At 53.7% G+C, this 13,308-nt stretch overlaps 2 protein-coding genes across 2 annotated transcripts in view; one reads left to right on the top strand and one right to left on the bottom strand.

Annotated features, from left to right (window-relative positions):
* MTOR (mechanistic target of rapamycin kinase) overlaps positions 1-9,457 on the bottom strand; it is a 111,148-nt gene extending 101,691 nt beyond the window's left edge. Inside the window, exons 1-8 of the mRNA XM_036743117.1 lie at positions 9,374-9,457; positions 4,911-5,059; positions 3,648-3,756; positions 2,969-3,198; positions 2,450-2,650; positions 1,261-1,395; positions 511-786; positions 320-428 (exon numbers count right to left, since the gene is read on the bottom strand). Coding sequence (XP_036599012.1) covers positions 320-428; positions 511-786; positions 1,261-1,395; positions 2,450-2,650; positions 2,969-3,198; positions 3,648-3,756; positions 4,911-5,030 — 1,180 coding nt within the window. The 5' untranslated portion in view covers positions 5,031-5,059; positions 9,374-9,457. The remainder of the gene's footprint in view (positions 1-319; positions 429-510; positions 787-1,260; positions 1,396-2,449; positions 2,651-2,968; positions 3,199-3,647; positions 3,757-4,910; positions 5,060-9,373) is intronic.
* Positions 9,458-11,434: 1,977 nt separating this feature from the next.
* Positions 11,435-13,308, top strand: part of UBIAD1 (UbiA prenyltransferase domain containing 1) — an 8,622-nt gene continuing 6,748 nt past the window's right edge. The window contains exon 1 of the mRNA XM_036747838.1: positions 11,435-12,445. Within this exon, the coding sequence (XP_036603733.1) occupies positions 11,914-12,445 (532 nt within the window). The 5' untranslated portion in view covers positions 11,435-11,913. The remainder of the gene's footprint in view (positions 12,446-13,308) is intronic.

The raw sequence follows: 13,308 nt of genomic DNA, 5'->3' as shown, positions 1-13,308 counted from the left end.
CATTTCTCTCTGCCTTGACGGTTTTACGTTACTAATTGCTTTGTCCTCCTCGGACACATTCTAATCCTTGCCCACCCTGCATGTAACACCTCACTGGCTATATTTGTCCTGCTGTTCTGTCTTAGTTACAGGGCCTGATATGAGTCAGCATCTCAGCGATGAGTGTCTGCGGAATGGGGCTGGATGGCTGTTTGCTCTTTTTGAGGTCTCTGTTCATATGTATGGGGCCTTGGCTGAAGAACAGCAGTCACTTCTGAGAACCCTGGATGCACAGTAGCTGCTGAGCCCAGTACTTGGCAGAAGTCAGCCTTGAGCTCACCAGTGAAGGCAGACGGCTGGAATGCGGCCAGGCGGGGCAACAGATTGAGGATGGTCATCTGGATGAGGGAGTTCTTGCTGTTTCGGCATTTCAGCACCCACTGGCACACCTGGGACAGCAAAGGTAACAGGTCAGGACAAGAACCAAGGGAAGGGAGGTGGGGAGCCAAAGGATGGCTTCTCCCAGCTCACCTGATCGAACTTCTCTTCCATCAGGTCTCGGCAACATCGGCTTTCCACCAAGGTGGATTTGGCTGGGAGGGGAGATGTCCCAAATCCCATAATGCCTTGGTGGGCACTGTACCCCAGGAGGCCAACCAAGGCATTGGACTGCTGGGGCTGCACTGCCTGGAAGCTGGTGAAGGGGGTGATGTGGCGAGGCTTTGTCCCAAAGCCCATGAGGTCTTTGCAATACTTGTCATGGACTAGCTGCTGCTGCGTGATCTCTTCCATTTCTTCCCGGAGACGCTGCAAAAAGGAGGAAATAAAAATTATCTTGTGGAAGCAGCTCCCAGCCTTGGCCTCTGTAGGCTCTTTAGAGCGACCAATACAGCCAAAATGGAGAGGCACCCATCTCTAAGATGGTCTAGCTGGGCGGCAGTGTTTCCCCAGCATCTCGGAGGGGCCTGGGTCTACTTTAAGGGAAGAGCACCACCTACTGAAATGCCAGAGAAACATCGGGGGGGTGGGGGGAGTAACTAGCGCCTACCACCCAACAATTCTGAATCTCGGCTTCATCGAGAAGACATAACAAGGAGCTACAGCCCCTGGATGTGCGCTAGGCTAAGCTAGAGGTAGGTGACTTGCACAGTGCTATCTAATACAGGTGGGCATCGAAGAGCTAGAGCCCAGCTCAGATTTTGTTTGCTAAACCCACAGGGCAGACTGCACAGTGAAGGAGGCAGGAGGGCACCTGACTTGGGTACTGTTTCTGGCACTCACCTCTCCCTCCATGCTACTGATCCTCACAAGCTCGTTGAGAATCAGCAAGGCCCCATGGATCCGGTCATCCCGATTCATGCCTTTCTCCTTGGCCAATGTCTCATCAAACCCCTTCTCAGCTTCTTCATAGGTGTGCTAAGTAGAGACGGGAAGATGCCCTGGATAAGCAGCATCCAAGCTATAGCCAACAATCTGGCCAATTGCATGCAAATACCCTGGGGCTCTGAATAGATATGTTCCTCTCCCAAACATTTGCCCTTTTCCCTGGGAGCTGACTGATGCCTCCACTATGTTGTCTTGGAGAAAGTAATCAACACACCCAGTTCTGTTCCCTGGGGTGAAGGGAGACATCAACCACAGGGTAGTTCTGTAGGTCTGGGTTTCACTGGAAAGGGAAAGGCTCTCTCCACTCTTTCTGGCAAGATTTTCATTTGTCAGGTTTTTCATTTCATACAGCAGTTCTCTATCGGAGGTCTGTGACTCCAAGTGGTTGCTAGGGAGCCAAAAGCCCTTTTCCCTTTTTTGTAGAAACCTAAATCCGAGCCAAATTCTGGGATTCCCAGGGAAGAACAAGGTATGGGGACATGGGTTGAAGAGTGATTTGTGAGGAGCCCTGCCAAGTGAACCCAGAGCTCTGGTTTGGGATTCCTGGTAACAACCCTGGTCCAGAGCCAGGGGATGGAATGTTGTCCTACTTTCTGGGGCATGGGTGAACACAATGGGAAGGCAGCACAGAGAAGTGGGAAGAGCACTGAACCTCAAGCTGGAATTCCAGCTCTGCCCCTTATCATATATGTGATCTTGGGAGAGTAAGCTCTGTTCTCTGGGCCTCTGTACAGTGAAGGGGGTGGACTGGACAACCTCTAGGACCCCAAGTCTTGGCTCTTGGGATACAAAGGGCCTTACCCCTAGCCTGAGGGAACAAGGGAGGCTCTCTTTAAAAGGTGTCCTTTGACGGCCACCAGAGACATTTCATTTAACAAACGTTAAGTGCCTACTGCACAGAAAGTGCTCTGCTACAGAGACAAAAACCCAATAACGTCCACCCTCAGGAAGCTCGCACCCTGCCCATGGCCACACTCTGCTCACCCCGTACCACCGGGGAGCTCACGCTCTGCTGTTGGCCACACCCCACTCACCCCATACCACCGGGGAGCTCAAGCTCTGCCGATGGCCACACCCTGCTCACCCTGTACCACTGGGGCTTCTGCATCTCCTTTGGTTCACGCTGGGTGGTGAGGATCAGGCAGGCTCGGAGGGCAGAGACAGCTCCTTCCCGGATGGCCTGTTTGGGGTCCCAGACTGCCACAAAGATAGTGTCAAAGAAAGGCTGCACTTGTTGGAAGAAGAAGGTGGGGACACTGATAGCCAGCTCACGAAGGACAAGAACCTGGAGGGGGAAAACCAAGATGGCACCTTCAGAGGACTGTAAGACACTTTTATTAGCCACTGGGTTAAGACCTAGACCTCCACTAGCTCTGACTAATGTGGGCTGTGTTACTCTATACTGATATTTCTGGCATCTCCAATAATTATCTCGTGTGTGTGTGTGTGTGTGTGTGTGTGTGTGTGTGTGTGTGTGTGTGTGTGTGTACACAAACATACGTAAACACACACATATATTTAAATATTCCCCACTCATTTCTAGACCATCCATCTATGCACCCCACCCCCAAGCCTGGCTTTGACTTGTCTTCAGAGCACTCACAGCTGCATGTCTCCGGCCCTCGTTGCGGTCAGCACCCAGCCATTCGAGGGCCCTTTTCACCTCAAACTCCACATACTCAGCTGTGCAAGTGTCTCCAGCCATGGCCAGGCGGCCGATGGCCTTAGATGCCATCTCCATGACAACTGGGTCATTGGAGGGCAGGAGGTTCCGAAGGTAGTTGGCAAACCTGCCTATGCGAGTGGCATAGGCTTCCACTCCTATGAGGCTGGCTACAAGGGAGAAGAAAGAAGACAAGAGATGAGGCTGGGACACAACATACCCGAAGCAAAGTGAACCATCTATCCCTTTATTTGTAACATGGCGATCTCAGTCATTTTGTAGAATAGATGGCGAGGAGAAGCAGACAACTGAAGCCTAATTTTGAATTTTAACAAAACATGCTACATACTTCAACCTTATCACCAGAGCCCCTCACGTGCAGCAAAATTATCTAGCTTTGGATACTGTTATTTATCCGGCCCTCCCTCCGGCGGAGGAGCAAACGCTCGGAGGCCAAGACACAAAAGGAACACTAGCAAGGGGCTTGGACAGATTACTGAAATGTGGCCCTACTCTGAGGGCACCAGTGCGGCCTAATTCCTGACCACTGTTAGCCCGGGGCTATCGATCGTAAATATCCAACCAGAAACAAGACCCTCTTTGGCTGACTCGCTCTTACCTATGGCCAGGATGCCTCCTTTCCGCTCATTGGCATCTGAGCTGGACACCAGTTCAAATATGTGATGATTCAACTGATCATAGAACCGGGCGGACTCCTCCTGACTCATCTGCAAATGGAGGAGAGTTTGGAGTAACTTCTTTGTCTCTTGAGGAAAGGCTCCTTCTTCCAGACATCAGTAGCTCACACAAACAGCAAATCAACAAACATGTATAAAGCCCCTTCTATGTATAAGGCTCTTAGTGCTAAGTGCTGGGGACCCAAAAACAGAAACAAAAGGTCCTCCCTCTAGGAGCTTACGATGAATTGGGGAAGACAGCACTTCCACCAGGAAGTCAATATAAAATACACACAGCAACATAAAAACAATTTCAAGAGGGAAAGAGGACAAACAACAGAGGGAATCAGCAAGGGCCTCATGGAGGGGGTGGCTCCTGGGCTTTGCTTTGAGGGAAGCAGGGATTTTAAGTAGAGGTAAGGAGGGAGAACATTTGTGGCATGGGAAAGAAACCATGTTTCCAAAGGCGTATTTGCAGTGGGAACAGCTTTTAGGCCAGAGAGTACATGAGAGAAGACTGGTGAGCCTGGCAGGAGCCTCCTGCAGGCAGCCTTTAAATGACACGCTGAGGAGTCTGTCTTTGGGGCAACCAGGAGCCACTAGAGATTTCTGGGCAGAGGAGCAACAGCGTCAGCCCTGTTCTAGGAAGACTGACAGCCAGAAAACCAATGGGAGCTACAGAGATGGTTCAGGGGAGGAGAGACACCACTGATCTCTAGTACAAGGAGGCTTTGGTGGAAAGAAAGGGATGGATACAAGACAGGCTACAAATGGATCAACCAGAGTTTCGGGAACGATGGGCTCTGGGAAGCATAAGGAGAGGGACCAGTCGGTAGCTACTCCAAGGTTTCAAGCCTGAGTGACTGGATGAATGGGGGGAGGGAGGAGGAGAGAAGACAGTGCCACAGCCCCATCTCCTACGTTCAGAGGGTCAGACTTCTGCTGAACCTATGTTTCCATATGGAAATCCCATATCAGTAAAGCCGCTTTGCAAGAAGACAAGACTGATAATATTTGGCAGAGAAGGTATACACATCTGTGAAAAAGGACATATCCAGCAGGACCCCAGAAACAAGTGCCACCTTGCATAGTGGCATGGAGAGCCTCCTGCCCCACTGACAGCCTCCTCACCCCGCCAGGCTCAGGTGCTGGGACACTGCACCCCCTCTCCCCTCCCCCCGGTCCCATGCCAACACTGCACTGACCTCTCGGAGCTCCAGGGTGACATAATGCTGCAGCTCCTTGGCAGCCTTGGCTCGGGTCTCCTCGCTGCGGCTCTTCAGGCCACTGGCAAACTGCTGTAGGATGGTCACAGTGCCCGACATGGTGGCGCTCGGTCCAGGGCCGGGGGATTCTGCAGTGAGGGATGTCGCACTCTTAATTAATGATAGATTCAACAAGAGAGCTGGAGATGAACTCAGAAAGTCCACTGGTTCAAGATCCTCCTTTTATAAGTTGAAAAAAGAAGCTCAGGGTACTGAAATAAGCTACCTGCCCAAGGCCAAACTGAGGTAGTGAGTGGCAGAGCTGGGCCTCCTGATTCCAGGTCCAGCACTCTCTCCCTAACATCATGTTTCCACCAGCTGGGCTGTCACTCGGCCCGGCCTTCAGCCAGCAGCCCTCCCTCCTCTACCCGCCTCAAGGAGCCAAATTCGGTGATGACATCATAACCCCAGGTCCTCAACACAGACCAGGGCAGACCCTGGGAAGCTCAGGGAAGGCATTCTAGCAACATCCATGCCCAAATGGCAGCAGGTGGGACTCTCCTGGGGACCCTGCAGGATAAAGGCCCAGACAACTCTCCTAGTTTTAGATTATATCCTGAAGCCAAGGAGGTGCCCAAACGGCCACTTCTGACTGTTTCTGAGGTGTGAGGGTTTGACCAGCAGGACCCCAAGAGGTCTAAGAGATGTCAGACTTCCAAATGGCTGAATTTAAGAGTCTGAACACATCTTGGTTTCAGACTAAGATGAGAAAGTCAAGCTCAACATCGTTTCTCAGCAGGGAAAACAAAGGAAGCCGCGAGAAATTAAAAACTGCCATGTGAGCTACAAAACACCACAGGCTCCTATGCCTGGGACTCGTGGGGAAGCTTCAGTGCTCCTGTTCTGAGAACATTCCCAAGAACAAGGACCCTTAGTCTTCTCCTCCCAAATGACACGGCATGCCCACCACAGACGAATGACATAGGTGGCCTGGAGCGTGCAGCACAGTGTGGTGGACACCAGGAGTCGCACTGGGGATGCTCGCTACCTGTGTGACCTTGGGCAAGGCATTTAACCTCTTCTCTGCCTCAGTTTCTGTAAAATGAAGCGGTAAGATTTGATGGACTCTTAGGTCCCTTCCAGCTCCAGATGGACGGTCCTCTGACCCACTCACAAGACAAGGGTCTTCATTAGGTTATCTTCTGGGAGTGGGCATGGAGAGGTTGGCACTGTGTGCTACATCATGGCCCATAGGAGTTGGGGTGCGGGTGGGGAGGCAGGTGAGCTTGCTCAGGGCTTTAGGAAGTAGCTAAAGGTAGACAATGGAGCTTGAGAAGGGTCTCAGTGAAGGGCAGAGACAGAATTCTATCTGGAAAACACTATACAAATGCAATTATCATCAAACCTGAAAAGTCCCTCAGAGGTCATCCCACCTCTATTTGAGCCAGGCCTGCAGGCTGGACAGACCTGACTTAAGCCGCTGCCTTGGGGGTAGGTTCCCTCTCATCAGAGGTTATCAATTCAATTTAAACAAGACACTTGTTTAGCGCCTACTATATGTAAGTGCTGGGCACTTGGGGGATGAAGGCAAAAATGAAACAATTCCTGCCCTCAAGGGGCTTATATTCTGGTGGGGGATAAACATGTACCCAGATAAGTAAATATGAGATAATTTGGGGAGGGAAGGGGCACTAACCACCAGGGTGTTTGGGAAAGACGCCTGAGCTAGGGAGTCATGGGGCAGGTATGGAGGAGGTGGATTCTAAGTACAGGGATGGCCTGCACCAGCGCATGTGAAAGGAAACAGAATGATGAATCTGGGGACAAGGTAGGAAGCCAGTCTGGCTGCATATGAGTAACATGAGATAAAGCCTGAAAAGGCAGGGGGAGCTAGGCCATGCAGAATGGTGGTCGGCGGGGTGTATGTGTGTGTAGAGAATTAACATAATTAGTCTTAAAGCCCAGGTTAGGCAACCACTTGTCTAAAAATGCTTCTCGGATTGGATATGCTGTGGAGGGGATTTCTGGTCAAGCGTGGGTTCTATGAGAAGCACAAATTCCATGTGCAACACCCCTGACATCCGGTTACCCAGCCTCTGCTTACATATTCCCAGGTGACAGGGAACTCACTGCTTTACAAGTGTGTGGTAAAGAACATAACTTGAAATGAGAAGGATCTGAACCGGGTCTCAGCTCTTTGCCTGTTAAACCAGCTGGGTGGCCATGAGCCACTTGTCTCATGGAACATCCTTTTTTCTTACCTGTAAGATGGGGATAATCCTATTTGTACTACCAACCCCACCATGGCACTAAATCAAATCCCTGGTGAGCCAGCTTTCTGATCAGTGCTTACCAAAAATGAGCCTCACCTCCTAATAATCGACACACTGCCCCAGCTTCTCTATTCTGAAGTCACACAAAACACATTTAATCTTTCTGCTCTGTGACAAACAGCAAACGATCTACCCCAAGTCTGTTTTTCTCTAGACAAAATATCCTCAGTTCCCCGGTATAATGGATGTACTGAGGGAGATCCAAGACAAGGTAGGATCTACCCAAGATCTATTTTTAGAGCATTCTGTAGTAGATGGGCACATCTAGAGCCATTTCTGTAAAGTGTTATTGAAGTATTAGCTATATTTACAGGGCTGAAGCTGAGAGATCACCTAATCCTATCTTTACTGGACTACTGACCTCAGGCCCTGAAAATGAGTCATCCAGCCTCCCCAAAGACCTCCAGGGATAGAAGTTCTTCTTAGGACCTGGGCCCAAGAGCAAGTTTTCCCATAAGTTTAGTGGAAATTCATCCTCCTGTACCTTTCACCCACTTCTGGTTTTGCCCTTGGGGCCAAGCACAACCAACGTCACAGCACTTCAGATACCTGAAGAACAGCAGCCCCAAGCCTCCTCTTCTCCAGCTGAACCCTGTCCAGGAAAGGAGCCTGGGCATTATTGGAGCTAGAAGGGGCCTATGGAGCTTAGCTAGTTCAAACCTCTCATCTGACAGCCAGGAAAGGCTGGGGCTGGATAAGAATACCTGGGGCAGTCTACAGAAATGGGGGGCTGTGGGTTATGTGTGACAAGGCCTAGAAAGGTTTCTAGAAATCTTCTAGGGGCAGGTGATCTTCATTCCCCACCCAGCAGCACTATTCTGGAACTTCTCCCAAAAAAAATGACTTTTCCACCCTGCCCCAGGAGCTCAGGGTTGGGATAAGCCCCATAAAATCCCAACAGCTGAGGCCTCTAGGATAGGAGGGTGGGGCCAGGATCTTCATTTAAGGAGGGGGCTCAACTCAGGTATTTCCTCATTTCTCACTAGGCTGCACTACTCTGAACTTCCACCAAACCCCTTCATTGGGCATCCCCACCCCATTTTCAGCCTCTTTTTGTATGTAGTCTTACATCACTAGACTGTAAGCTCCTCAAGGGCAGGGGCTGTCTTCTTTTATTTGTAACCTCAGGGCTCAGCACAGTGCCTGACGCTGTAGGTATTTAATAAATGTTTACTTAACTTGATTATTAAGGTAGTCTTTGAGGAGTCCAACACGGCTGGAGGAAAATGTCTGGGTGCTGAGGGACATGGGGGCACTTACAGCATTTCCGAAACAGGTGGCATATACCTGAGTGGTCTTCGAGGGGGGTATAGGATACTGGGGGGCCTCTGGGTTTCTGAGGTAACCTGGCACAGGTAAGAGGTGGTGTTTGGGGGGAATTTGTGGGAATAGGTCTGGAGAATTTCTGGGGGGTGTCGTGCTGAGCGTCAGAGAGCTTCTGGGGTGTCTCTGATGAAGTGGGTGAGCCATTCATGGCATGTAGGGTTGAGGGGGACCTCTGAGGGTCTCTGATGAAGGGGGGGTTCCTAGAGGAATGAGACAGGGATCGCTGCGGAGCTCAGGTTAGGGGCGAAGCTGCTGGGGTGGGGCCTCTGGCGGGGTCAGTGATGAGGCAGGGGAGCTTCTGATAGCATGGGAGGGTTCTGGGGGCCCCCCAGGGGTCTCTAATGAATCAGAGGCGCTTCTGGGAGAATATCAGGGTGCCCCCCAGGCACTCTGGCTAGGCAGGGAAGCTTCTGCTGGCGCATAAGTGGCTCTGAAGGGATGTGCCAGAGACGGGGGCCTTCTGGGTGGTGGTGGGAACTCTGGGGCGGGCCACTGAGGAGTCAGCGGTGAGGGTCGGGGGCACCTCTGGGGGAACCCGCCGAGGCAGGGGATTTCTGAGGAGGCTCTGGCTAGGCCGGGGGCACAGAAAGGGATGAGGTTTCCACGAGGCCCTGGGGCCGGGGGGGGGCGCCTCAGGCAGGGGCTGGAGGAAAGGCCGGACCGGCCCTGGGGGTGGCTCCGGGGCCCAGGGGGCGTCTGCGGCGCCCAGGGCGCCCAGGGGCGCCGCGGCCTCCCTCCAACGCGGGGGGCCCGGTCCCAGCCCCGGCCCGGACCAGGGAGGCGAGCGGCGGGCTCCAGACTCACCGTGACTTGCGTTACTTGCGGCCTTCCCTTCAGCCGGTGCAGTTGCCGAAAGCGCCGCCGCCGCCGCTCCGGAACCCCCCCCCCACCCCTAGCACCGCCCGCCTTCCCTCCCGGCTGCCCTCCGAGCCGGGTGGGGAAGGGCGGGGCACCGGACCCCTCAGACCAACCGGCAGATGGGAGGAGGAGATGGGCGGGCATGCCAACCAATGGCAGAGAGGAAGGAGGGACGCTCTGGAACCCGGCCCCCCGAGGAGGCGGGAGTAGTTCAAATGGACAAACCACACATCCAGTGACAGGCGAGCGTTGGGCCGAGAAACACCGGTACAGGCCAATCAGCAACAAGTTGACCGCCGTTGCCACTTCCGACCCGGCTTCCAGGGCGTGCTGCGTTGAAATGAACCCCCTAGACAGCAGGGCAGCTCTCCCTGGTACCGCCTCCGCTGAGGTAGCTGGAGAGCCGGGTCAGAGCCCCGCTCTCCACGCGTGTTAGGGTTCAGCGTGGCCCCCTGCCTGGATCCGCACAGGAACTTGAGCCGCAGCTACTGATTCTCGGCCCGCCCCTTCTCCGGGCGTCCCTCGTGTCGCATTCAGAGGTTTCACATGTGGAATGACCCTTGGGGACCCAGGCGTTTTCCTAACAAACCCCAGCAGGGATCATGAAGGTCCCCGAGGTCACGCACTCCAGCGCCAGGGCTCAGGTGTGCTGCTTCCCAGCACAAACCCTGCTCCGAGTCTGGCGGCTTGCCTTACGCATTCCCCATTCATGCTTCCCCTTGGCTCTCTGCCTGAGTGGCAGCGTGGAGCAGTGGAAACTGTGTGGGGGTATGGGTGTTTGTGAGCTGGACTTGGGTTTGAATCCAGGCTGTGACACTTGTAGGACTCCCGGGACAAATCACTTAGCCTCTGCGGAATGGGCATAAAAATACTTTCACCAGAGTTGTAAAATCAGTACAGAAATGAGTTATCACATTGTTCCCAAGTATTATTCATTTTTCTAATGGCACAGCTCTGGTCTCATTTCCTCCATGATCAAGCCCAGTTTAGGTCGATGATTTTCCTTACTTTGGATTCTTTCCTTACACAATCTGTATATCACACTTTCTTCCTTTGGCTTCTGTGATCTTATTAACGTGGATATTTCCCCTGGCGGGGCAGATCATAGCCCGCTCATCACAACTCTTGCTCCTATCCTACTGCGAAGGTCACCGGGGGTCGATGGATACGATGAAGTTTTGTTTTCCTTTTGTTGATTTCTCTGCCCCAGCGCCACGGCCACTTGTAATGTGCAAATTTAGCACAATGCTTGACACAGAGTAATCAAGAGATTTTGATCACATTCTCAAAGAATATGAAGGTGGAAACAATTCTGAGATACTCCATCAAGCCTCTTATTTTGAATGAATGCACACCTAAAAAAGAAAGGGGAAGAAAAGAATCAAGACCGGGTGAGGAATGGAATCTATTCACGTGAGTCAGGGTTGGAAATCTCATATTTCATCTTCGGTCACCCAGAAAGGTGACTCAGCTGGAAACAGGGCCACAGGGTCTCTCTTTTGACCTCTCATCTTTCTTCCTGGGGTTCAGGGAGACAATGGAAGGAGGAATGGATTCGGAGTTGAAGACCTGAAATTCAACTTCCATCCCTGTGATCCTGGGCAAGTGACTTGCCCTCTCAGAGAGACTGTCTTCATTAAAAAAAAAAAAAACCCAAACAAACATTTATTTAGCACCTGTGCTAGGCGATGGAGGTACAAATATCACAAACTGACGTGAATGGATGAAGCACAGAAAAACACTGTGACACATGCAGGGGTTACCAAGGTCACACAGGTTAAGCCTCAGAAACAGGGTTGAAACCCAGTCCAGTGTTCTTTCCACTGTATCGCGGCCTTTCCTTTTGGTATCCCCAGTGCTTTGCATGCGGTAGCTTAACACAAATTTGTTGACTGGAAATGAATGGGCAGTTCTAGCGAGGGGGGAGGGAGCGTTCCCTCAGGGCGGAGGGACGGGGAGGGCCTTTCCTTCCCGGGCCCTAAGTGCTCAGGGAGCCGGTTTCCGCACGGCCGACAAACACTGGAGCACAACATGGCAGCCCCTGGGACAGGCTGAAAGATCCGGGCCGGCGCCCGCTTTGCCTCTCACCGAGAGCCTGGGTGACCGGAAGACCGGACAACCGTGGGGTCAGACGAGGTCAGGCCTCTAGCGGGACTGCGTTTTCCCGGGCGCTCCCTTCTTCTGCCTGGCGACCTCCCAGCCTTCTCTGCCTACGGCGAACCCCTCCACAAGCCCCCTCCTCGCTTCCTGGGAGCAGCTAAGCTCGGCTCCAGCCCCGCGATCACTTCTTCAGGTCCGGACCCCCAGCTCTGCTCCAGCGGCCGGCCCCGCCCCCTCCGTACCTCTCTTCCCCACCTCCCACTAGTCCCGCCCCCTCCCCTTTCCCCGTCGGCTCCGCCCCCTCCTCGTGCTCTCCCCGGCCCCTCCACGTGCTCCTCTAGCCCCGCCCCCCCCTTCCCAAGCCCGAGCCCACGCTCGCCCCCTCCATGGCCGCGGCCCAGAGCCCCGGGGAGAGGATCAACATCCAGGCGGGTGACGGTTCCCCGCCTGCGGCCGGGGAGGAAACCGGGAATGGCTGCCCGTGTGGGGCCGCGCCGGGGCCGGGGCCGTCGTGGCGCCACAAGTGCGCCTCGTACGTGCTGGCGCTGCGGCCGTGGAGCTTCAGCACGTCGCTGATCCCCGTGGCGCTGGGTAGCGCGCTGGCCTACCGCTCCCAGGGCGCGCTGCAGCCCGGCCTGCTGCTGGCCAGCGCCGTGGCCGTGTTGGCCGTGCATGGAGCCGGCAACCTGGTCAACACCTACTACGACTTCTCCAAGGGCATCGACCACAAGAAGAGCGACGACCGCACGCTGGTGGACCGCATCCTGGAGCCGCAGGACGTCGTGCGCTTCGGGGTCTTCCTCTATACGCTGGGCTGCGTGTGCGCCGCCTGCCTCTACTGCCTGTCCCCGCTCAGACTCGAGCACCTGGCACTCATCTTCTTCGGGGGCCTGTCCAGTTCCTTCCTGTACACCGGAGGTGAGACCTGGCCGGCCAGGTGCTCCCCAGGGTGTCCAAGAGGCCTGGCTGTGCTTCCCTAAGGGGGTGGGGGCCTGGCAGTGCTTACCAGTGGGTTCAGGAGGCTCAGCCTGGTAGTATTCCCCAGTGGGTCTGCACCTGGCTGTGCTTCTGGGTGGGGGTGGGGGTGGGGTTGAGGGTGGGGCCTGGCTGAGCTCCCCATGGATTCTTGGAGGCCTGCCCTGACCATACTCCCCAGGAGGTTCCTGTTATTGGCCCTACTCTCCTCTGTAGAAATCCCAAGGGATCTAGCTTGCTCTGCTCGCCAGAGAGGGATGGATGCCTCTGACTAGTCACTGTCCATCCTCAGGCTGGCATGGGCACTACTCTCTATGTGCAAAGGGACCTTGGCTCAGTCATTTCTTTTTCCTGGTCCTGAGGTTCTCATTGTGTAAAATGAAGAGCTTGGGTCTGAGCACCCCTAAGGCTCCTGACAGCAGTTAGAGATTTGGAGGGGAGGGTGGGACCCCTGGGACCATTTTCTTTTCTCTTGTGTAGACATCCCTTAAAGGGGCTCCTTCTGCTCGCCAGGGTGCTTAATTCTATTTCCTAATTTCCAGGTCACAGTCTAGAAAGTCATCAAACTACCACTTTAGGAATCAGGCTCTGGCACTAGAAGCTGTCCCCTCTTTGGGCATCATTTCTGGGGGTTGTTATTTTAAAGAGGGGAGCAGGCTTTGATTTTCAGTTCAACAGATATTTCTTAGGTACCAAGTGCCAGGCTCTGGGGATAGAGAGACAAATGAGAGGCTCCTCTCCAGAAGCTTTCTATCCATGGCTTCTGCAAATGCCTGGAAACAAGGGGGAGGCAGTGAAGTTTGAGG

The sequence above is a fragment of the Trichosurus vulpecula genome, chromosome 2, assembly GCF_011100635.1.
Source record: "Trichosurus vulpecula isolate mTriVul1 chromosome 2, mTriVul1.pri, whole genome shotgun sequence".
NCBI classification, from domain to species: domain Eukaryota; kingdom Metazoa; phylum Chordata; class Mammalia; order Diprotodontia; family Phalangeridae; genus Trichosurus; species Trichosurus vulpecula.
This window is presented reverse-complemented; position numbering and strand designations above follow the sequence as displayed.